At 42.5% G+C, this 24,387-nt stretch overlaps 2 protein-coding genes across 2 annotated transcripts in view; both read right to left on the reverse strand.

Annotated features, from left to right (window-relative positions):
* ATP9A (ATPase phospholipid transporting 9A (putative)) overlaps positions 1-6,934 on the reverse strand; it is a 97,788-nt gene extending 90,854 nt beyond the window's left edge. Inside the window, exon 1 of the mRNA XM_060772099.2 lies at positions 6,721-6,934. Coding sequence (XP_060628082.1) covers positions 6,721-6,788 — 68 coding nt within the window. The 5' untranslated portion in view covers positions 6,789-6,934. The remainder of the gene's footprint in view (positions 1-6,720) is intronic.
* A 10,647-nt stretch (positions 6,935-17,581) lies between these two features.
* SALL4 (spalt like transcription factor 4) overlaps positions 17,582-24,387 on the reverse strand; it is a 30,887-nt gene continuing 24,081 nt past the window's right edge. The window contains exons 3-4 of the mRNA XM_060772098.2: positions 21,432-21,733; positions 17,582-20,142 (exon numbers count right to left, since the gene is read on the reverse strand). Coding sequence (XP_060628081.2) covers positions 19,708-20,142; positions 21,432-21,733 — 737 coding nt within the window. The 3' untranslated portion in view covers positions 17,582-19,707. The remainder of the gene's footprint in view (positions 20,143-21,431; positions 21,734-24,387) is intronic.

Here is a 24,387-nt window from a genome sequence, read left to right on the forward strand (position 1 = left end):
ATCTTCCAATGGCATACCGACATATCTCTGGTTGTACTGGTCCATTTAGTTTTCTTGGCAAGGATACTGGAGTGGTTTGCCATTGCCTTCCCCAGGGATCACGCTTGGTCTGACCTCTCTGCCACAACCGTCCCGTCTTGGGTGGCCCTTCACGGTTTCTCTCATGACATCATTGAGGTGCTCAAGCTCCAGCGCCCCGACAAGGCGGTGATCCTTTGCTGGAGCTCCAAGGGCTTAGCCTATCTAATTTTGGCCCCTTACTACTCACAAGATGTGCAGGCTTGATATAGACACTATGCTCCTATTGATGCAGCCTGGAATAGTGTTGGCTTTTTTAGCTGTCTCATCATACTGTTGACTCATGTTTAGCTTGTGGTCTATGAAGACTCTTCGACTGAATTCAGGTGTCACCCATTCTGCAGAAGTCCTTCCAAATCTCAACTAAAATCTGAAACACATTAATCTCCCCACTGAGTGAAAATAATCAGCCATCACTGTTCTCTGGCCTTTTCCTGTATTCCTATCTTTCTACAAGCATTCTCCTTTCATCTATTGGGCTCATGCTTGGAGTGCCTCCATCCTCCAATGAAGCCTTGCCTTGAATTTTATATCCCTCTTGCCTGTTTTGTTTTAATTTTGACTTAAGATGTGTTGCAATTTTAGCTACCTCTTCACAAGCACTGGAAAAACTGAGTCAGCACGACTCAAAAGAATTACATACAGATACACAGTAAGGTCAGAGTTCAGAAAAGTTACACTGTAGGATTACAGTTCCCAGAACTCCCAACACAGCTGCTTGGGGATTCTGAAAGTTATAGTCCAAAAGTAACCTTCTTTTCAAGTTCTGCACAATGCCACCAAATAAGCAAGCAGGTAAAGAACAAATAAATAACCAATAAGTGGCAGAACAGTAATATTTCTCAGAACATACATTGAGATATTTCACTATATTTGCAAAGAAATCCACCAAAAGTGAGCATGTTTGTCTTTAAAAGACAAATGGTTCAGAGTTGATGGGGAAATATTGGTTTCCTGTTATGACTGAAGCAAGCCAGAATCAAACATGAGGGATGTGATGGAATAATGGAATCAATAAACATACTCAAATCCATCACCAAAGTCGATGGAATTTAATAGTGTTTTACGGTTCTTCCTATTGGAAGCTCAGAGGAAGCATGCATGAGGACCCAATACAATCTCCCACAGACCAGACTCATTTGTTTAAAGATATATAAAGGGCATGCATTTTCAGACTAATCTTTGATTCAATCACACATCATGTGCTTACATCAAGGGTAGGAAACGTGTGACCCTCCAGGTTGGACTGCAGCTCCCATTAACCACAGCTAGCATGGTCAATGGTGAGTTGCAGTTCAACAACACGATCAGCACGATCAGACAGTTCATACCTAGCCTATATGCTGTGCTTTAGTGAAAACAAAAAAGCACAGATGAGTTTTAAATGAGTACAATTAAAATTATAGGATCTGATCTCACTAGAGGTACATAATGATTAATACTAGGCTGTTTACCTACAGCACTTAGCAATGTGTCCTTTAAATAAATCTGTCTTTAAATAATTTTTGTTGTGTGACATCCTCCTCTTTATGGAATAACATTTGACCACTTCTCCCTGTATTCTTCTACGCTTGCCCATGTATAGAATCAGTGTAGTATGGTGAAACTGTGAGATCGAGGTCCAAATCTCCTCTGAATCATGAAACTCACTAAGTGTCCATGGCCAATTACTTTTCTTAGTCTGATAGGATTGTGAAAATGGGAGGGTAGAGAGTTGTATCTCCTGCCTTGAACTCACTGTTGGAAAGGCAGGATAGAAAAGTAGTAAATACCTAATAAATATATGCATATGTGCCTGTACAATAAATAAATAAATGCAAGTGAATACACATTTTTGTCAAGTCAACATGTCTTAGGTCTAAAAAAACCTAACAGCTGGTAAACTGGCTGGGATTTCTGGGAGTTGTAGGCCAAAACACCTGGGGACCCACAGGTTGAGAATCACTGCTACAGAAGATGTGGAGAGAGATGTGCCCACTATATCTGCAAATGCACCTGAAGACTGAAACAGTACATATGTACCTACATTGTCCCAGTGCACTCTGTGGAAGGCACAGTCACAGAGAAATAAATGTTTTGAGTACAAATTGTATACATGTCAGCTCTATTCAAAGGCTTGTAACATGGATGCTGGACACATTCTACAGTCTAACTCATACACATATTTACTGAACAGTAGCACCAGGCACTGGTGATTCTTTTTTCCAGACAAGAGCTTTTGTCTTACCTCAAAAACAAGGGAAGTGTTTGGTGATGAAATATATGCTCAGCAGTATTATATGACACTATCCTTTAAAGATTTTCTCAGAGTTTTGATTTAAAACAGGAGTAAGGATCATGAGGCCCTTCAGGTTTCATTGAATTGCATTTCTAATATCTATACAAACAAGGGCTGCTAGGATTTTAAGACTAATAACATCTGAAGGATTTTATGATCACACCTCTGATTTACTTGCTCTGGCATTATAGGTTTCACACAGGTTGGAATATTCCCTCTTTCCATGAGCAGAAGAAGATTTTGACACTTAAATTAATGATATATATGGAAATACTTAGGTGTATAAACTGAGGGTGACAAGACACCCTTAAAAAGAATGTATAGGGTGCAGATGAGTAAAACATCCTTCCTGATTTTTTCTTCCATATGCCTTACATTGTAAACAGTAACAGGGAGCAATCCAATTGGTCACAGAAAGACACAGGTGGTTCACAGAAAGACCACAGTATATTTGACTTTCTAATGACAAAATATAGTATGGCCCACTCACCCACTCATATCCGTGGGGAATATGTTCTCTGAATTCATGCAGATATATGAAACCGCAGATAATAGGAAACCCTATTATTTTCAATGGGACAAATGATGGAGGTACTTAGAAGATGATATAGCTTGTACTGGATGCCCTAAGTATGTAAGTGAAGCCCTGGATAAATGAACCATGTACATTAGTTCCACAGATACAGGAGCCATACTGTATTGCCAGCTTCTACAACAAGGGGAAGTAATATGTGGTCCTCCAGATGTTGTTACACTGCAACTCCCATCAGTGCTACTCAGCCCAACAAATTATGAAAGACTGTGAATTGTATTTCCAAAACAGCTACAGAGTTTTAAGTCGCCCTCTCCTATTTACTATATTTGGAATCCATGGGTTTCCAAAGGTCAAGATCAAGGTGCCTCATGCAACAAGATGGGCAAAGGGACCAAGATAGAAACTGGATGGCTCCTCTCCGACTTCACTAATAATATACACTGAACATACATACTCCCATTTCTGGCCTCTTGGCTCAGGGTCAGACCTTCTAAATATGATTTCAAGATAAGTATCGCCTCTGCCTTTGAAAACCATGGAGGAGCAGGGTTTGTTTTTGTTTGAAGGGAAGACCATCAGGCAATACAAGTATTTGCCATCATGTTGACACTGATTTATGGCAATGAGAGACTTCTGAAAATCCCAGTTATCAAGAGTTCACTCAGGTCTTTAAAAACTTAAGGTAGTGACCTTCCTAGATTCCCGAGTCAACCAACCTATAATGAGTCCTTCCTCTTTTCCTACACAGACCAAGGATCTCCTGGTAGCCTGCCAAAAAGCCATTTTTGTCAAGAGTTGAAAACAGCCTGGCCTGACTCAGTATAAACCAGCTTTTTTCTGTTCTTAACACCTGCAATTACCTTTTTAGAAATTAACCCTTGCAAAGCACTTTCACTGAAAGATAACCTATCCAACAAAACATAAAGCCAAGGTTCTCTCCATGGTGAAAACACACCTTTATTGATACCATTTAGAAAACAAAACTCAACTCTGCTAATTCATAGCAATAATTTAAGGTAGGAGTCCTCCAATGAAGACCCGTGAGCCAGATGCAGCCCTCCAAGGTTATTTACCCTGCCCTGGACTATACTTTAGAGTTAGGGTGGCCCTAAGTCTGAAAAGACTTGAAGGCACACAACAACAACAACAACAACAATCCTAATTCACTTCTATCTCATCCACTAAAAGCAGGCCCACACTGTTCATTGTAAATACTAAATTATTCTTTTCTCTTTTTGCACTACAAATAAGACATGTGCAGTGTGCATAGTAATGCGTTCATGTTTTTATTTATTTTATTTTATTTACTCTATTTGCATCCCACCTTTCACTACCCCAAAGGCAGCTTGACATATGACAAGTATTCGATACCTTTGGACAACAAAGAGTTAGAATACACTTCAGTTAAAAATTAAAATTAAATGCACATTAAAACATATAAAACATTGCATTTTTTTCCCAAATGATATGAACCACCCCAGTGCTTTAAAAGTTTGAGGGCCCCTGGTCTAAAGGAGCTGACCCAATGCTCAAACCAATAACAACAGAAGAGCAGGAAGTATCAACCACCTGCTCCTAAGAGATGTCATCAGAAAACACAAGGCACTACCAGGGGAATCTCCCCAGTGGCTCCTCTGTGGCCTTTATGGACCAAGCTGGAGCCCTTTCACACCAATGGATGATAATGCCATGGGACCCTTGAACTGTCCTGGAGTCTGCAGTTTAGGATGGGGTCATTCAATCTTCAGCACACTAGAGAATGAATCCACTTTAAATCCGGTTGCTGTCTCCTGCAGAATTCTGGGGTTTGTAGTTTAGGGAGGAGCCTTTAACAGCCTCACTAAACTACAAACCTCTGAATTCTGCAGGAGTCAGAAACCGGATTTAAAGTAGATTCATTCTCTAGAGCAGGCATGGGCAAACTTGGGCCCTCCAAGTGTTTTGGACTCCAACGCCCACAATTCCTAACAGCCTACCAGCATTAGGAATTGTGGGAGTTGGAGTCCAAAACACTTGGAGGGCCCAAGTTTGCCCATGCCTGCTCTAGTGTAATGAAGTAATAAGTTCACCAAATGTGGCCTCTGTCACAACTGGGGGTTATTGTTTCCCTCTGGGTGCGATAACCAACACAATACAGAAGCAGTCACAAACCAACTGAGGCTCTGGATGCTTTTAGGGTTTTACCATTCCCTTACTGGGCATTGTCTAGAGCAGGCCTGGGCCAATTTGGGCCCTCCAGTCTCAGGCCCTTTCCTTTCCCCCCTCAGCTGCTTATGCAGAAAAGGAAAGGGAAAAGGAAGAGGAAGGGGCCTGAGGCTGTTAGAAACGACGGAAGTTGATAAACAAAACACCTGGAGGGCCCAAGTTTGCCCATGCCTGCTCTAGTGTGATGAAGTAATAAGTTCACCAAATGTGGCCTCTGTCGCAACTGGAGGTTATTGTTTCCCTCTGGGTGTGATAACCACTACAATACAGAAGTGGTCACAAACCAACTGAGGCTCTGGGTGCTTTTAGGGTTTCCCTCCCCTTACTGGGCAGTGTCTAGAGAAGGCCTGCTGGAGTGTGGTGATGTTATAAGTTCACCAAATGTGGCCTCTGACACAACTGGGGGTTATAGTTTCCCTCTGGGTGTGATAACCACCACAGTACAGAAGCAGCCACAAACCAACTGAGGCTCTGGGTGCTTTTAGGGTTTCCCTCCCTTTACTTACTTCTCTAGAGAAGGCCTGCTGGAGTGTGGTGATGTTATGAGTTCACCAAATGTGGCCTCTGACACAACTGGGGGTTATTGTTTCCCTCTGGGTGTGATAACCACCACAATACAGAAGCAGCCACAAAACAACTGAAGCTCTGGGTGCTTTTAAGGTTTCCCTCCTCCATTCCCTTACTGGCCAGTGTCTAGAGCAGGCACGGCCAAATTTGGGCCCTCCAGGGATTTTGGACTCCAGCTCCCACCATTCCTCACAGCCTCAGGTCCTTTCCTTCCCTCCCTCAGCCGCTTAAGCGGAAAAGGAAAGGGAAAAGGAAGAGGAGGGGGCCTGAGGCTGTTAGCAATGGTGGGAGTTTAAGAACAAAACACCTGGAGGGCCCAGATTTGCTCAGTCCTGGGATAGAGAGACGACCTAGCCACCGTTTTGCCCCTTCTTCCTTGCCTTCCTTCCTTTCCCCATTCCTGGTTCCCAGCCGCGCAGCCTGGGCGTGCCACAGACAATGGCGTCAAGAGCAACCTGTCAGCTCCCATTCCCTCAGCCGCTTCAGTCCTTCCTCAAGACCGGGGAGGGCTCTCTCTCCGAGGCTCTCTGGCCATCCTCTAAGCAGGAATCCTCCTTTGGGAGTGGGGGTGGGGGCAGCCCGCACCCGAGGGTCGCTCCGCCTGGATGGTTTCCCGCCCCTCCCTCCCTCCCTCCAAGGCCAGGCCGCACGGCGTGACATCCCGGCCAAGCTGACCTCTCCCCCCCCCCCCCATTCTCTCTCTCTCGGGGTCTGGCTGGGAGAAGGAAGAGGGAAAGCGGGGAGGCCTCCGAGCGCTTGAAGGAGAAGTGGGGCTGGGTGGGGAGGTCTGTGTGGAGAGTCCCTCCTCACCTTCCCCACTGGGAAGGCTGGGAATGCCTCCCCCTACCCTGCCCCCAGTCTTGCTTCGCTCGAGCCAACCAACCCCCCTTTATTTCCTCCGGGGTGGCGGAGGGATTGAGCCTCTCTCCTCCTCGCCTTGGTCTCAGTGGGAACCTAGGCGCCCCCGCTAAGGCTGGGTGGGCTGCCCCAGGGAGGGTCCCACTAGGAGGCTGGCGAAGGAAGGAAGCAAGCAAGCAAGGAAGGAAGGAGGCCTTACCCGCCGCGGTGCTTGTTGTCCGCCCGCTTCTTCTGCCTGACCGGCTGCAGGGGGATGTTGTCGGTCATGGCCGCGGCGGCTGCTTAGCCAGGCGAGAGGAAGGCAAGCGGGAGGAGGAGGAGGAGGAGGAAGGGGGGGGGGGGTCGGCTTCCCACTCGCTCAGCCTCGCTGCTCGCTGCGCCTCCCGCCTCCGCCTCGTTGCCTCCTCGGCCCAGCCTCCGATGACAGAAGCAGCAGCAGCGCCGCCGCCGAGGAGGACCGGGCTGGGCGGAGGAGGCGCGCAGGTAACGTGGAGGACGCTCACCACCACGACGCCAGCCCCCCTCGTTTCGCCTCCCCCCCCCAACCCTTGGGCGTCATTGAGGCGCCCCCACTTAGCCTGGCTTGGCAGCAGCACAGGCCAAAGGGAGCCAGGAGCCTCATCAGACCACAAGCTGAACAAGAGCCCAGGGGCCCATGCAGCAGCCTACAAAGCCAACGCGATTCTAGACTGCATGGGAAGAGATTTAAAACAATATATGGAACAAACATTGTGGAATGATGGGGAAACACAATAGAGTTACAAGCTGGGTAGATGTGGAGAATGCCGTGGATGTGGCGTACGTGGATTTCAGTAAGGCCTTCGACAAGGTCTCCCATGACCTTCTGGCAAGGAAACTAGTCCAATGTGGGCTAGGCAAAACTACGGTGAGGTGGATCTGTAATTGGTTTAATGGACGAACCCAGAGGTTCGTCCATTAAACCTTCCTCTTCATCCTGGAAAGAAGTGAGGAGCGGAGTGCCATCAGCAGGGTTCCGTCCTGGGCCCGGTCCTGTTCCACATTTTTATTAATGACTTAGATGAAGGGTCAGAAGGCATGATCAAGTTTGTAGATGACACCAAATTGGGAGGGATAGCCCAACAGGAGCAGGATTCAAAACAATCTTGACAGATTAGAGAGATGGGCCAAAACTAACAACATGAAGTTCAACAGTGACAAATGCAAGATACTCCACTTAGGCAGGAAAAATGAAATGCAAAGATACAGAATGGGGGACAATGCCTGGCTCGAGAGCAGTACGTGTGAAAAAGAACAACAAGTTAAACATGAGCCAACAATGTGATGTGGCGGCAAAAAAAGCCAATGGGATTTTGGCCTGCATCAATAGGAGCATAGTGTCTAGATCTAAGGAAGTAATGCTATTCTTCTATTCTGCCTTGGTTAGACCACACCTGGAATATTGTGTCAAATTCTGGGCACCACAATTCAAGAGAGATATTGACAAGCTGGAATGTGTCCAGAGGTGGGCGACTCAAATGATCAAGGGTCTGGAGAACAAGCCCTATGAAGAGCAGCTTAAGGAGCTGGGCATGTTTAGCCTGAAGAAGAGAAGGCTGAGAGGAGATATGATAGCCATGTATAAATATGTGAGAGGAAGTCACGGGGAGGAGGGAGCAACTTGTTTTCTGCTTCCCTGGAGACTAGGACGTGGAACAATGACTTCAAACTACAATAAAGGAGATTCCATTTGAACATGAGGAAGAACTTGCTGACTGTGAGAGCCGTTCAGCAGTGGAACTCTCTGCCTCAGAGTGTAGTGGAGGCTCCCTCTTTGGAAGCTTTTAAACACAGGTAGGATGGCCATCTGTCAGGGGTGCTTTGAATGCAATATTCCTGCTTCTTGGCAGTGGGTTGGTCTGGATGGCCCACAAGGTCTCTTCCAACTGTATGATTTTATGATTTATGATTTTATGAAACACCTAGAACTGGGAAGCCTTGGCACTCAGAGTTCTCAGTGGAGGCCAGGAGTTCCCAACCCTGCTGTGGATTTGGAGGAGAAACCCGCCGTCAAGCCAACCCTTGTCGGAATCGCCTTCTATCAGGAAATGTGTGTCCTCACTGCGAAAGATCACGCAGATCCGGAATATTTATTTATTTATTTATGTCACTTGTATACCGCTTTTCTCACCTATATGAGAACTACCACTCCAGCAACAGCAAGGGTATCTCTCTGGGCAGCTAGACCAGGAAATCCCAACTGGATGGCAAACCAAGCATGGGCAGGGTTGTTATAGGTTTTTTCGGGCTATATGGCCATGGTCTAGAGGCATTCTCTCCTGATGTTTCGCCTGCATCTATGGCAAGCATCCTCAGAGGTAGCGAGGTCTGTTGGAACTAGGCAAAAGGGTTTATATGAGGATGCTTGCCATAGATGCAGGCGAAACGTCAGGAGAGAATGCCTCTAGACCATGGCCATATAGCCCAAAAAAACCTACAACAACCCAGTGCTTCCGGCCATGAAAGCCTTCGACAAGCATGGGCAACTTGCAAGTTCCTGGGCGACTCCAAAGTGGGCAGATCAAAAGACAACTTGGCAAAATGGCACTACCTTAAAGAATCCCACACCTTGTCACACCTTGTGTGACTGTGGAGCAGAACACATCTGTATGCTTGCCCACTATGCCCTGCCTCATGTTCAGAGGAAGAATTGTTGGAGGCTACAGACAATGCCATTGCTGTTGCCCGTTTTTGGCCAAAAGATATTTAGCCACCTGCGCTCCTTCTATATTGATCAGTTTTATACTAATTTATACATTGCTTTTGATATGAAATAAATACATTCCCACCTGGCGGAGTGGGGACGGGACAGGGGACTCAAAGTAATTTCCAACATATTTATGATGAAATGTAATGCCTCACATACATATGAAACCTAACCTAAAACAACAAGAACAGATAACTATCGATTAGATCGAGCCACTGGTGGCGCAGTGGGTTAAAGCACTGAATTATTGAACTTACTGATTGAAAGGTTGCCACTTCAAATCCAGGGAGCAGAGTGATCTCTCACTGTTAGCCCCAGCTTCTGCCAATGGAGCAGTTTGAAAACATGCAAATGTGAGTAGATCAATAGGTACCGCTCTGGCAGGAATGTAGCCACATTTTTTCTTTCTTTTTATTTAACAAAATTTTGCCATACAGGACTTATTTCAAAATACATTATTTCAAAAGTAAATATTCCTTAAATGACATTTTATACATTCCTTAGTTATGTATCGCCCAACACCCCTCTCCCCCATTCCCCTCACCTGAGATGGTTCATAGAGGGAGATACGTTAACACAGGTAAGCTGGTCTGGAACCATGGGCTTTATAGACTAAAACCAGCACTTTGAATTGTGCTTGGAAGCAGACTGACAGCCAGTGGAGCTGGCATAACAGAAGTTGTGTGCACCCTGTACACCACTCCAGTGAGGAGTCTGGCTGTCGCCCGTTGGACCAATTGGAGCTTCCAAACAGACTTCAAAGTCAACCCCATATAGAGCATGTTGTAGTAGTCTGTTTGGGAATAGACTACTGCAACACATTCATGGACTACTGTGGCCAAGTCTGACTTCCCAAGGTACGGGTGCAAATGACATGCAAACTTTAATAGTTTGAAAGCTCCCCCAGCCACCATCGAAATCTACGTTCCTGGCTCAGCGATGAATTCAGAAAAACTTCCAAGCTGTGAACCTGTGTCTGCAGGGGGAGTGTAACAGTCACTTACCGACACCACTGCCTGGACTGTACCCCTGGAAGATGATCATATTCAGCCATGAGGGATGCCCTATGATGAGGATGAGTGTCTGCTGAAGTCAGAGCCCCACTCTATTCTGCTTTGGTCAAGGCTCATCTGGAATACTGTGTCCAGTTCTGGGCAAAACAATTCAAGAAGGATATTGAACAAGCTGGAACATTTGTGAAAAAGGGACACTTCTAGCTGATATCCTTCTTGGATGGTAAAAGATCTGAAGTCCCTGTCCTATGAGGTTAAGGGAAATGGGCATGTTTAGCCTGGAGAAAAGAAGGCTAAGAAGGAACATGGTGACCATGTTGAATTTGAAAAGATGTCACGTTGAAGGTGGAGCAAGCTTGTTCTGCTGCTTCAGAGACAGGAAGTAGCTGAATCGACCCACAGGAAAAGATATTCCACCTGAATATTAGGGAGAAAGTCCTGTCAGAAAAAGCCATTTATGAGGATGTCTGCATAGAGGCTGGATGGCAGGGGTACTTTCAGAGGAGACGTTTGCCTTCCAGCTCTGCCCTCTCCTCTTCCTTTAGCACACCACTTGCTTCAGAGGCTCCAGACTTCCCTGGGAAAGCAAAAAGGAATCCATACCCCCAAATCCCCCTCCAGTGCTCCTTATTGGGGCTGTTTATTGGTGTGAAGATTGATACCTGAGGGGTATGTGTGAATTCTGCTCCCCAATGATTGCCCCTTGGATATCCATTCAGTCCCCAAATTTCTAGTTTGGTAGAGGGTGAAGCATTGGAAACCCGGAGCTTTTAGGTGTGCAGTGTTTACATTTTCTTGGCACATTTTCTTCCCCTTTTCTTTGGATGTCTGAGCTCTATTTCGAAATGTTCAACTGAAATTTTAAAAAGGGAGAAGTAATGTAGCAGCACCTTTAAGACCTAAAAAAATAACACGAACATTCATGGATATAATATGCCTACTTCTTCAGATGGGAACTGAAATTATAAGTTATAGCAGTGTTAAGGAATGTGGGGGACATGAAAAAAAATCACTTAGTGGGTAGAGTTTTTGCTCTTTACCGCATAATTACATCCCTGAGACACCATCTCCCCTCAAAGGCTTCATAACACAGTATAGTTTTATTGTCCCAGGTGCAGAGCTTGGAAATGTTCCTTTTTCGGACTACAAAGAGGGGCCCTGATGGCTTATCTCGGAATTGTGGCCCAAAGAAGGTACTTCTCTAAATTCTTCTGAAGTGGGTGGAGTTTGGTGTGTGTGACCTTCAAGTCACTTGTCAAATTATAGTGACATTATGAATTTTTCATAGGGATTTCTTAGGAATGGTCTGGCCAGTTCTTTGCTTTGAAATAGCACCTGGTATTAGTTTTTTGATAGAATTGGGCAACTGCAATGAGTCCAGAAGGCATTTTTCTTCACCTAGGACATTCCCAGCACACACAGTTCCAAAAACCTCAAATCAAAACAGAAACCTAAATAAAACATGATCAGAAGTCCATTTTTACTCTTCCAAACTGCCTAGATGACCCCGGGGACAATCACAGAGTAGTAACTCATTACGCTGTAAATAGATTGTGTGTTTTAACTTAGATAGATAGGCCCAGAACAAACACGGTCACTGTTTCTAGGGACTTCTAGGTCTTCCAACATGGTTCCTTGGTCAACATTGGGAGGACTGAAGAACCTAGATTGCTAGGTAAAAAGGTAAGTCTGACATTAAGTCTGACATTAAGTCTGACTCTGAGGGTTGGTGCTTATCTCCATTTCTAAGCTGAACATCTGGCAAGGTCATGTGGCTGGCATGACTGCATGAAGTGCCGTTACCTTCCTGCCAGAGTGGTACCTATTGATTACTCACACTTGCATGTTTTCGAACTGCTAGGTTGGCAGAAGTTGGGACTAACAGCGTAGCTCTTACCGCCCCCTGGATTTGAACCTGCGACCTTTAGGTCAACAAGTTCAGCAGCTCAGTAGTTTAACCCACTGCACCACTGGAGGAAGTAACGTATTGATCAAATTTGTGAATAATTAAATTTTCCAAAGTCAAACCAAAAAATGTGGAGGACTGACTGTCATCTTATCATATACATTACTTGAATGATTTCTTCATCCTTTCACCACTCACATTAGTTAATGCTACTGTCTGCTCACTGGTTCCTGACAACCTTTGCCCATCTGTTCCTATCAGTGTCCAATGTTTTTCCTCACAGCATTGAATATAAAATAGCTTAAGTGCTATCTTCCTTTTCCTTGGACTAATCTCTGTGAGAAAAGTGAGCTGGTAGCTGTGATTGAGTTCATTTGGCTGATGCCATGTGCGACAGCATACTTAGTGTAATGATTAATGCAACCTTGCTCTTGGTTCTGTAAGTTGCCAGTTTTTACAGCTTTGTCCCGGTGAGATAAATCTGGCTCTCACAGACAACATGAAAAAGGAAGGAGAGTTAGAGGCAAGGATATTATCTTCCTTGGTGTGACCAGGAAGTTTAGAAGTGAAACCTATTATTAGGAATATGGGGATAGGACTGTAGAAGTGAGGAGAGGAAAAATTGCCCCACAATCAAGGAGTTTCTAGAGTCAGAGCACTCCAAAGCCATTGAGGACATTCAAACACTCAAAGTAGAGGTGAAGATGTCTTCTCAGCTACATAGAAATCTAATACAATGGCATAGTAAAAGGAATTCTATGAAGATGAAAGTTATTGTGCCTTCAGGTTGTTTCCAACTTACAGTGATCATTGGGTTTCTTGGCAAAATTTCTTGAGAGGAAGATCGTCTTTTCATTTCCTAGTGGGTTTCCATGGCTGAGCAAGGATTCAAACTCTAGTCTCCAGAGTCAGTCCAATCTTCAAGCTACTACATCATATTGGCTTAGGAATCTTATGCAATTAAGCTACTTAAATCAAGATCAGTTAAATTTGTTCTTGCATCTTTCTTACAAAAACAGATAGATGCATATTGTGCTCCTCCTAAGTACAATATCAGGCAAAATCAGTGTTACATGCCAGGAAGATTCGCAAATCAGCCCAGATTTGTTAACAGCTGACAAGATGCCATTGACTTATGGTGACCCTATGAATGAGAGATCTCCAAGAACAGCTTGTTATCAAAAGCCCTGCTCAAGTCTTGCAGACTCTGTGGCTTGGCTTCTTTGGGTGAGTATATCCATCTGGAATATGGTTTTGCTTTTTCATACTGCCTTCTGTGTGCTTCTGTGAGGAAAATGGGAAGGCTAAAGGTAGCACTACTGAATATAAGTTTCCCGTATTAAGCATACTTCTGGTGAGGAACCAGACAAAATGTGCCAAACGATTATTTGGCAACAGCAATAGTGGGAGTGACATGGAGGAAGATCTCTCAGAGGCAGTGTAGTGGCATCATAGCAGACATTTGCTAGTACTGCACAGAAGGAAGCATTAATGAACTATCTTTGAATGTTGTTTGCCATGAAAACCTCGTGATGACACAATCATCCAAGACACACTCAATCATATATTTGTTACATTTCGATTATTCTTTTCTTCTTAGGAGTTCAAGGTCAAGGCAGCATATATAGTCTTTTTTCTCCTTTTATCTAACCATTATATGTTGAAATTGCAAGCTTGAAAGATAGCCACCATTCCACGATAACCAATTGATTTTAACATAGATATCCTACCTATAGTCAAGAATCAGAAGACATGGAGTTGGAAAGGTACCTATGAAAGAATAAAGCTTTTTCATTGAATACTGAAGTCAAGAGTGTCCATGCCATCAAATTTTTAATTTCCATGTGGCTGCGAATGCTGAATAGTAAAGAAAACTGAGAGGAAGAAAACTCATTTGAAATGTGGTGCTGAAGGAGAGTTCTCTGGATACAATGGACTGCTGAAATATCAAATGAATGCATCCTAGAGCAAATCAAGCCTAAACGGACACAAGTCAAGATGACTAAACTGGAGCTGTTGTCCTTTTGGCAGATATAGAAAGACATTGATTCTTAAGAAACATAAGGCTTGGCAAAGGAGAAGTCAGTAGGAAAAAGAGGAAAACTGCATAACAATTGGATTGAATCAATGAGAGGAGCCTTGACTGTGAGTTTGCAAGACCTGAGCAGAGGAGTTGACAACTAAGAATTTCTTGGAGGTTTCTTGTTGTGGCTCCTGGAAAATTATTATTTTAGAGAATATAGGACTTTGCCACAGGAAAAAGGAGATGAATACGATTCAGTGTTGTAAGTGCACAATTTTACTTTATTCAAACAAAATAAATTGGATTCAGCTAATTCTGTTTCTCAATCTCTTCTAATGAAAGGGCTGTGCATTTTTGAAGACGAACAATGAAGTTAGGACAGAAGAGGTAAATTACTAGCTAGAACTGGGCATATACATCTGATCAAAGAACAAATACTTCACATCCTATTCTCATACCCATTAGAAGCTGGAGGTTGGGTGTGGGAGTAAAGCTAGAATGAAAACTGTAATCGGAGCAGATCCTTGGTTTGTCTCTTCAGATTAGTTTGATTACACAGAGGGTTTTCAGTGCTTGAATGGAAGATGTGGCTTCTATAAAAAGAGTCCACTTTCAAAGACAAAGAAATTGACCTTCTGTAGGCTGAATGGAGACAGCGGCTTTGCCAGGAAATCGATTATCTATTGTTCTGACAGGCAAGGAAGAGAATCTAGTCATTCTCACAATTCCTTGGATTTTTGTTTAGCCACTAAAGTATAGTAAGTTTTATTTTCTGTCACCACTGAAATGCTGGCTTCCATATCAGCGGGGTTCTTAATCTGTTCAGAGCTTTAGTATGAACTTTGTCAAAGGTGCTGAGACCTAGCTTCCTAATTGGTTTTGTCAGATTTTTTTTAAAGTTCAAATCAAACTCAGAATGGATCCACTGTTCACCAACATGGAAACAATCTGTTACTACTGGATCACTAATGAGCTGTAAATGTGGCAGAATAACATGGAAAACCCCAAGGCCATGGAGTTGGTTGTACTACATCTAATTGCAGTGCAATTCTTGAGAGATTTGTTTCCATGCTAAACAAATAAACACACACCTCTCTCTGCAAATAAAAGGTTAGCACATAAAACAGAAAATATAGCAATAACCCACCATAGTTTTAGACTTGGAGTGTTTATTTTTTATACAAAATTGGATTTCTCCACCCACTTTCTGATATGGTACAATAAGTTCTACAATCTCAGAATTCTACTATCTCATTTCTATCTTATTCTGCTAAATGGGAGTAGACCAAGGCACAGATATTTGATTTATAAAGCCATTACCCAGATCTCCTGCTTAGGTTACTAGGTGGATAGTTGTGTTGGTATTCTCTACTCTTTCCAAAGGTACTTCATTCTACAACAGTGTTTCACAGGCTGCATTCAATTCCCAATGTTTTCAGCAGCAGGCAAAGGAAAATCATCTTGTTAATAAACAGATTTTGCTTATTATTTTCACTTTCTACAGAGAGAATGAAAGTGGCGCAACAAACAGATGGAAGGGCAAGCTGCTCCCGTACTTTTAAGAGACAAAGGCATTACAACTCAAATAGAAATGCTTCTTTTAATAGCTGAAATACAGTTGGATGATCTTGGATGCCAAAAATGGAATGGTTACTGTAACAAAAATATTACTCATGTTCCAAATCTGCACATGACATATTTCTCTTTTTCCTGGGCCTAAGTTCTAACAAGACCACTGGCAATTAAGTGGCCAGTTAATCACTACCAGGCTGCAATAAACTGTTAACACCTGTATCTCTGTTCAGTTGGGATGGCTTTGATTTTTGTTGTTGTTCTTCTTCTCTCCCCCTCCCTCCCTTCAGACAAGCGGGTGATAGCGGATATCCTTTAAACAGACATTTAATGAAGGTCTTCATAAATCCATCAGCACTTGCTAACAGAAACTACAATAAAGCTTGCACTGCCACAGGCTTTTGGAGTGAGGCTGTTTCACATCCTAGTAATATGTCCTCGTTTATGTGGATTTCATGAATTTTATAGCAAGGAGGATTTGGGGAAGATAAATTTATAGCATCCCAACTGAGGAGTATGCAGAGCACAAGAACATATTCTCAAGTGCAGTTCATGTGTAGTCAACATTTCATCTTTGTGTGGGAGCTATATCATGTTTTGAAAGAAAAGTAGAACTAATTATTATCAAGTGGGTAGCTATTAAGATGAGGTGCTAGTATCCAATTGTGAGATATGATCCCTGCCGTGGATTGTCATGGGCTTTTTAGTGCCAGTTAAGAACCTTATGTTTCTGAATTTTAGGCCTGCAAATGGTACGAGACCTCTGCATTATATCTCTGTTGTTCATTTTGCTATTGTTTTATCCTGTTTAAAAATGTTTCTGGGTTTCACATTATTTTATTGTTTTAACCTTTAACTATTTGGAAGAATAGACATGTAATAAAATAAATTCCTGTAAGGTAGTACACATTTCCATATCACAGACTTCCTCCAAGATTGTTGAACTCTTGGGCATTTCTTACCATGTTTCCTGCTGGGTAGGAAGCTGAAGTTTGGCTCCATGTAAAAACCCACCTGGCATTCTTACCTCTAATCTAGAGGGTTATTAGGGTATTGATAAACAATCAGCTTCCCAAAAGTTACGGATTTTCTATCTGCCAACATTTCAGACTAAAAAAGGTTTGCAAGAGTGATAGTGTAAATTACGAAAATCAAGCTTTTCTTTTGAAGTTTGCATAATTCCTATTATCAATACCAGAGGTTCTCAAACGTTTTCATTTGCAGAATCCTTTTTGAAGCGAAGTTTCTTGTGGAGGCACAAGAAATTTTATACATATTTTATCTCCCCCCTCCTCTCAGGTATGGGCCAACCTCTTGACCAACACACACTTAACAGTATTTTAGTGGATGTCCAAGGACCATCCAATCCAACCCCATTCTGCCATGTAGGAAAAGCACAATCAAAACACCCACTGAGTGGTGGGAGGGAAATAGGGTTTTGGAAGCAAGCAAGGTGAGGGGGGGGGGGGGAAGACCTCGGCAGCAAGGGAGGCAAGGAAAAAAGACTTTTTTGCGATGAGGGAGGTGGCGGAAAAGGCTTTTGGCAGCTAGGAAGGTGGGGGAGAGGGGGTAGCAGGAAAAAGGAGGGGAAAGCTTGGAGGGGAAGAGAAGGAGGAGGAAACCACGGAGTCCCTCAGTATGCTTTACAGAACCCCAAGGGTTCCATGGAGCACCCTTTGAGAACTGCTGATCTACACTATCAGTAGACCTCTAGCAGGCTGTGCACACATTTTGTAAGCCCAGAATACAGCACCGTTTATAATGCACCTTGTAAGCTATGGCAAAGCAATGCAGCAAAAATGAAAGTTACATGCATCAGTGTGAAAAACTCATCCCGGATTTATTCTCATATCATTAACAGAAATGCATCAGTAGATCGTCCAAAAACAAAAAATAAAACCAAAAAAAGAAAACCAAACTACACAGAACTTGCTTACAAAGCCCATACATTCACAATGTAGACACGACACTTGGGATGCACCTTTGGCATGTTCCATGTAACAAGATCCACTTTACAGTGTAAACAGATTGTATTCTTACTTTACAAAGTCCAGCAGGAAAGGCACAACTTGGCAAAAATTGATCCTAAGCAAAATCAAATAATAAAACAAGTGGACACACATACACACAAATAATACAGGTGCAACAGCATTACACAAGCAAGGTGGTTTTAAAAATAATACAAATTAAATCCATAGTTTCATGGGCCTTCCACATGAGCAAAGCTGGACTTTGAAGTGAGAACAAAAGCCACATTTTTCTTCAAGTCCTTTTAATACCAAATGCTTAGCTACATTTTCCAATGTAGCTTTATATCAACACACTGGGAGATCCTGCAGCTATAAAGAAGAAAGGTGTGGGAGAGCAAACACAAAACAACCCTCTGATACACACACACAAACATACACAGCATAACATATTCATATATCCTTACCAGTATATCATGTTTTGGTTCAAATAGTGCACAGTAGCCTCTGCTTGGATCTCAAGTACAATACAGTGGTTATTTTATAGAAAAATAGACACTCAGCACTACAAAAGAACAAAATAGTAATAACAATAACAATAATAATAATAATAATAATGAGGTAGATAACTTAAGAATCCAGAGGGCTGTCCCAGTAACCTTCATACAATACAACACAATCAGGGTTTCATTTTGGTCGCCCCTAATGCAAACAGTCCAAAAGGAAAGTTAGGCCCCTCACAAGAATTTCTCATGAGCAAATTCCATTGAAATGAGTCAGATGCGCTGCACTAGAACATGGAGCTTGGTACAGGTAAACATCTGGGTGGATTGTAGCCCAAATATCTAAAGTGAAAATGTTAGAACAAAAGAACAGAACACCCACAAAACATGTCTTTTCTATCAAATACCCAGTTGAGAAAAACTCATATCTTAAGGATGGAGGGTGGGAAAGGGAACTCCATGAAGATCCAAAATGCTCCAACGGAGGAAAGTTCACCTCTTCCCTAAAGGAAATATTTTCAAAACACAGTCACCTGAGATTCTTGGCAGAAAAGTTAAAAACAAAAACACTTCCCAAGGATTTGTTTCCCTTTCAACAGTATTTACAAAAATATCTTTTCCCACGCTTTTTTCATGCATCCTGGTGTTGAGTCCCTTTTGATGCATGACCCATGTTCCTTTGTGTGTAGTGCAGGGAAACCACTGCAGAGAAAACTCAGGATTCTGGCACTGTTATGCAGAGATGGCACACCCCACGGCACATGTCCATGTAGTATTTAAATAAGCAGCAGACATCAACACCTGTTATTTAGGATTTATCATGGGCAACTGAGAGTGCCAGTTTAAAAAATGTGAATATGCTTTTAAACTGCATTCATCTGAATAAACCAGACTTGTGTCCAACCGGCATTAGAGCAGTATTACATTCAAAACCATACCTTTTCTTTAAAAAAAACTGAAACAAACAAAAATAGATTCTACTCTAAAAGGGTGGCATTCTAAGATATTTACCCGCATAATAAGCTTCCACATTATCAGTCATGAATTCCAGGAGTGCCACATCCCCTTAATGACCAACAGATTTGAGTCCACTCTCCTCAAAGCCACAAATGGTTTTTACACAAGCAACAAAACAAAAACAAAAGAGGTAACTGTTACAACCTTTGGAACTTCATGTTGCAAAACGTCTCAGGTTTTACAGATTAAAGTCATTCATGTGAGAACTACTTTGCAAGACCCGCATCTTTCCAAACACAGAAGAATCCTACACTGGCTTTTCTTTTGTTTTCTGCAAAGCAGGAACATGATTGTACTCTGGGCAACTCTTACAAAGACAACCATAGAATCATTTGCACGTCAATACGAAAATAAGGATACTTGAGGTGTAATCTCTTAAAAATATATATTTATATATATGCTTCTATAGTTTTTTATTTTTTTAAAAAATCTTCTGCCTTCTCTCTAAGTTTTCTGGTTTTCAATTAACAGCAATTTTGTTTTCCTCCATAAAGTGAGGAAACTGGTGTTTTGGCATATCGTCTGCAGCAGTGCTACTGGGCTTCTCCATCTCTGAGACAATAGCAGACTGGGAACCATCCATTTTGGAACTTGTGGAAGAATTCACTGCGACATTGATTGCTGGGCCTCCCCCAATTGTGGTTGGGAGGGAAGGGATGCCTCCACTTTGGATCACAGAGATCTCGTTGGTTTTCATGGCCAAGCCATTACTGAGCACAGCAGCATATTGGTTCCATGCTGTAGGATCGAGATTGATTGATGGAGGCACAACATCCTTGGGAAAGATCTCTGGCACCTTCTTTGGATCGGTACTGAGCAGTGCCATGGGGTTATCAATTGAGAGTCTTCTTCCACGTCGGGCGGAGTTATTCCACATATGGGTTCCAACATGGACCTGTTAGAAAAATGGCATCAGAGAGGGAGATGGTGATTCAATTATTGACTGATTTAAATAAAAATAAATCTACCTTGCAATGATTGGTCAATAACGCAAAAAGGGAGCCATGCATAAAGCATTTAGATTTTGAATAAAAAGATTTGAATACCTGCTTAGTTCCTAGGTTTCCCATGGAGTCTTTGGGAAAACTTCAACTGAAACTTTGAGGTTAGCTTACATTACAGTCTGTCTGGGAGGGAGAAATATGATAAGCCTATAATAGAGTTAACAATGCCTCTGACTTGGGCAACAATGGATTCTACTCTAGGTGATTCCACTGTAAGCTGTGGGTGCCTACATACAACAGGCAAGGTAAACAGCAGCTGCCTTGAGAATCACTTACTGAGCAGGTGCAAAAAGTAAAACAGAAAGAAAAAGAGAAAGCAGATTAGTTTGCTGTACCAGCTCCCGGGCATGTTGAAAAAAACAAAGATCTACAAATTTCATCACCGAAACAGAAATCATAAGAAAAGTAGATAGTGTCTATCCTGATAAACATTTAGGAAGACACTTTCAAGTGGTCTAGAAGATTCACAATGTTTTTGTTTACTAGGTGAATTACTTGGTTTGTTTTTCCCAAATCATATGTGCAGCAAAAAGAGTATACAGAAGTGACACAGAAAAAAGGCACTGGTGAGTTTTTAGAGAAACACACACTTATAAATATTGCATATTATCTGTGTTATTTTTTTCTTCCAGAAAGACTCACAGCAGGAATAGCAAACTGTCCACCATTATCCCTCACCACTGATTGAGGCTGGTTGGAGATTTACTCCAAAAAGAACTAGAGTCAAATGTTCACCAATCCTGATTTACATCATTGTAAACATACCATTTGGTAAACTCATGTAAGACCATGGGAGATTTTTAAGTTATATGTTCAACACAAGCCCTTTTAATACATTTATGGACAGGGGGTGATGTCAGACTATTGCCCCTAATGTATCCGTTCTTCTGGTGTCCACAAAATCAGAAGGATTGTTGCAAAAAAAAATACTTGCTTTTTATCCAACAGCTTCCTACCATGTAGTTTCACTGGATAACCACATTATCTAATATTATGAAGGAGAATCCCAGATAATTCAAGTGTGGCTTTGGAGAAGATTTCAGTTTGCCTTCGTCATTCTTCTCAAGGATGGAAAAGGCAATGGAGCTTAACAGAGGTGCTCCTCTCCCTATCCTGTAGTTAGCTGTAAAGCTGACAGAAGGCAGATAAATGTACAAATCACTGCCTTGTATTTGCTCACCTTAAGGTTTCCTTTAGTGGTAAAAGCCCTTCCACAGATGGTGCATACAAATGGCTTTTCCCCTGTGTGAGTCCGCTCATGGATCTGAAGAGCGCTTGCTGATGAGAAGTTCTTTCCACATGTTCCACATATGTGTTGCTTAGCAGTACGGCGAGGAAGTGGCACCAGAAGGGGAGGCACACCAGGCGACAACACAGGAGGGCTAATAAAATGGCTGGTGCTAATAGGGCGATCATTTGGCATTTCCATTTTTATGAGAGCTGGTGGTGCTCTGACAAAAGCTGTGGGGACATTGCTTCGGCCTGAAGGAAGATAAAAGGGACATTGGGTTCACAGATCACACCAGATCTTACATGGGTTTTCTGTGCATTGGTAAACCCAGCTACTTTGTTAACATCAGCTTTATCATGAAAGCTTTACATAGATAGGCAAATACAATCAAGTCATACAATCATATGCTTAGGTTGGAGATAATGGAGAGAGCTAGGATTCATCTGGAAAAGCAGCCTATGGGTGTGGCATGAGCACCTCGGAACCAAAAACTTTTTTTGGTATTGTTTCCAGCACCTCTCTCATCAGAAGGGACAAGGGAGAGAGAAAAAAAAAACAAGGACAGCATGGAAAGCAAAACTCCATTTCAAACGAGTGCCTCTGCATGTATTTAAGTTTTTAGAAGCCCAAACTGTATACACTTCTGGTATGTGATGATTTGATTGTGATTGTGTTTTAAAATAAACTTTTGATGTTTTGCCTCACACCTCTTCTGCACTCAGTGATAGGAATCATCTGGTTTCCCAGATTTTGTTGGACTGCAATCTCCAGGATGCTTCATAATTGCCTAGGTCTACTGGAATTTGCAGTTCAACAACATGTAAATAAAGTTAGTATTGCACTTTGGGGAAGTGGGAATATTTATGTAGTGAGATATCTCCACAAATTGGTTTGTAGTGGACTACTTCTACACTGCACATAGGTATGCTGCACGAGCTTGTAGCCCTTTTCGAGGCTAATTTTGCCTTTGTCCCCTACAGACTCTGCAGAATGCCCTTTTTCTTGCTGGAAAAGGGGTGGTTTGTTTCTCCTGATGTAAAGATACCAGTGAAGAAAAATCCTTATAGTGCTTGTTCGGTAAAGAATCCAGCCAGGGTGGCTTTCAGTAGATTATGCCACTGTTAAAACTTAATGCATGGAATACACTGGATTGAAAAAATCTCAAGATGTAAGTTCTGTAACAAATGAAGGAATCCACAAAGAATACTCCAGCATAAGACCTCACTGGAGAACAGTAGGATTGTCCTGAACTTTTAATAGTAGTGCTACCATGTAATGCAGTAACAGGTGGCATAAGCTGAAACTTTATCTTATACAATTAAATGTTCAATAGACACATTCAATTTTCACTCTGACAACCTCATAATGGAAGTAACTGCATGAGGTCATGGGAAAGCCATAATGGACCAAAAGGTGAAGAAATACATAAACACAAAGTCGGTGGCTATGCTGGCTGAGGGACTGTTTCAAGATCTAGTATTGATCTACAAAGATATGGCATTTTGGCTGAGTTTGGGCTGGTACTGTCTAGAAAGAAATGCTGAAAAAGATGTGTGGGAAAGGAAAAGACTGGAAAGGAGGAAACCAAGATGTGCAAACCACCTGGGATATTTGTGTATGTGCCTTCAAGTAATTTCTCACATGGCAACCCTAAAGCAGGACTCTATCATGGGATTTTCTTGGCAAGATTTGTTCAGATGGAGTTAGCCTTTCCTTCCTTTGTAGCTGAAAGAGGCTTCATGAAATTACACCAAAGGAAGACAAAGACGCTCAGTAACTGTCCAGCAAGAGTCAGTTTGCAGGACTGGAGATGCAGAGGGCACCAAAAGAAAATTCACACCCTGGAAACTCTATCCATAGCATTTTCTGGATTTTACAAATGCTAAGTGTTGGTGGTGTATAATCTACCTGCCCCCATCAATGTTCTTATATTTCTTTGTTTTTATGTGCCTTCAAGTCTACTCTAACCTATGGTGATCCTACTGCAGGATTTTCTTGTTTATTTGCAGGTTTGCCATTGCCTTTTTCTTAGGCTGAGAAAATATGTTTTGCCCATGGTCACCCAGTGGGTTTCCATAGCTCAGTTTGGATTCAAACAATTGTCTCTTGCAGGTCTAGACAGGCACTGAAACCATAACCCCATGCTGGCTCTCAATAAATTTTATAGCAATACTGTAAACAGCAGGCCTATACTAATTTAATTAGACTATGTGTCATACAGTGGGCTCTAGGTATCACTGTGAGTATCACAATCCATGGAAGTCATGCCCCATTATATAATAGAGTAGAAAAATTGTGTCCTTTGGGGGGGGGATCAAAGTTTGCATTTAAAATGTTTTTATTACTTTGAAGTTGTAGATTGTTAAATTTGTGGATATGGAAGACTGAATATACATAGCTAACTGATGACATATAGCAATATATCAGCTGCTAAGAGACTGTCCTATATTCTCCCTTTCAATGTGTGTGTGTTTGTAGTGGTGGTGGTGGGGGGGGGGGGGTTGCATCTCATCAGTTGCATGCAGTCCCATTCATTTTGCAGCTGCCATGTCACCAATATCCAATGCCATGAAAGCAAAAAGTGTTGGTTTGAGGGGTGGAGTAGCCAATTTTGTGGCTTGAAGGGTAGAAGTTTGGTGGCCCTCCACTTCCAGAAATTTCCCATGCCATCCCACCTAATCCTTGAACCTAAACAGGCCTGATTAGGACTTGTATTGGTAGACAACTAGGGAATACCAAGCACTGTAGGTTGTATTTCAGAAGAAGAGAAGGGCAAACTCCTTTTGAGAATGCTGTACCTAGCAAAACTTTACAAAGTGCATGGATGAGACTTGAAAGCACACACACACACATGCTATGCAAATTTGGCCACATTTTTGAATCCCTATGTATCAATAGAACAAGA

Source organism: Anolis sagrei, chromosome 4 (genome assembly GCF_037176765.1).
Source record: "Anolis sagrei isolate rAnoSag1 chromosome 4, rAnoSag1.mat, whole genome shotgun sequence".
Lineage (NCBI taxonomy): Eukaryota > Metazoa > Chordata > Lepidosauria > Squamata > Dactyloidae > Anolis > Anolis sagrei.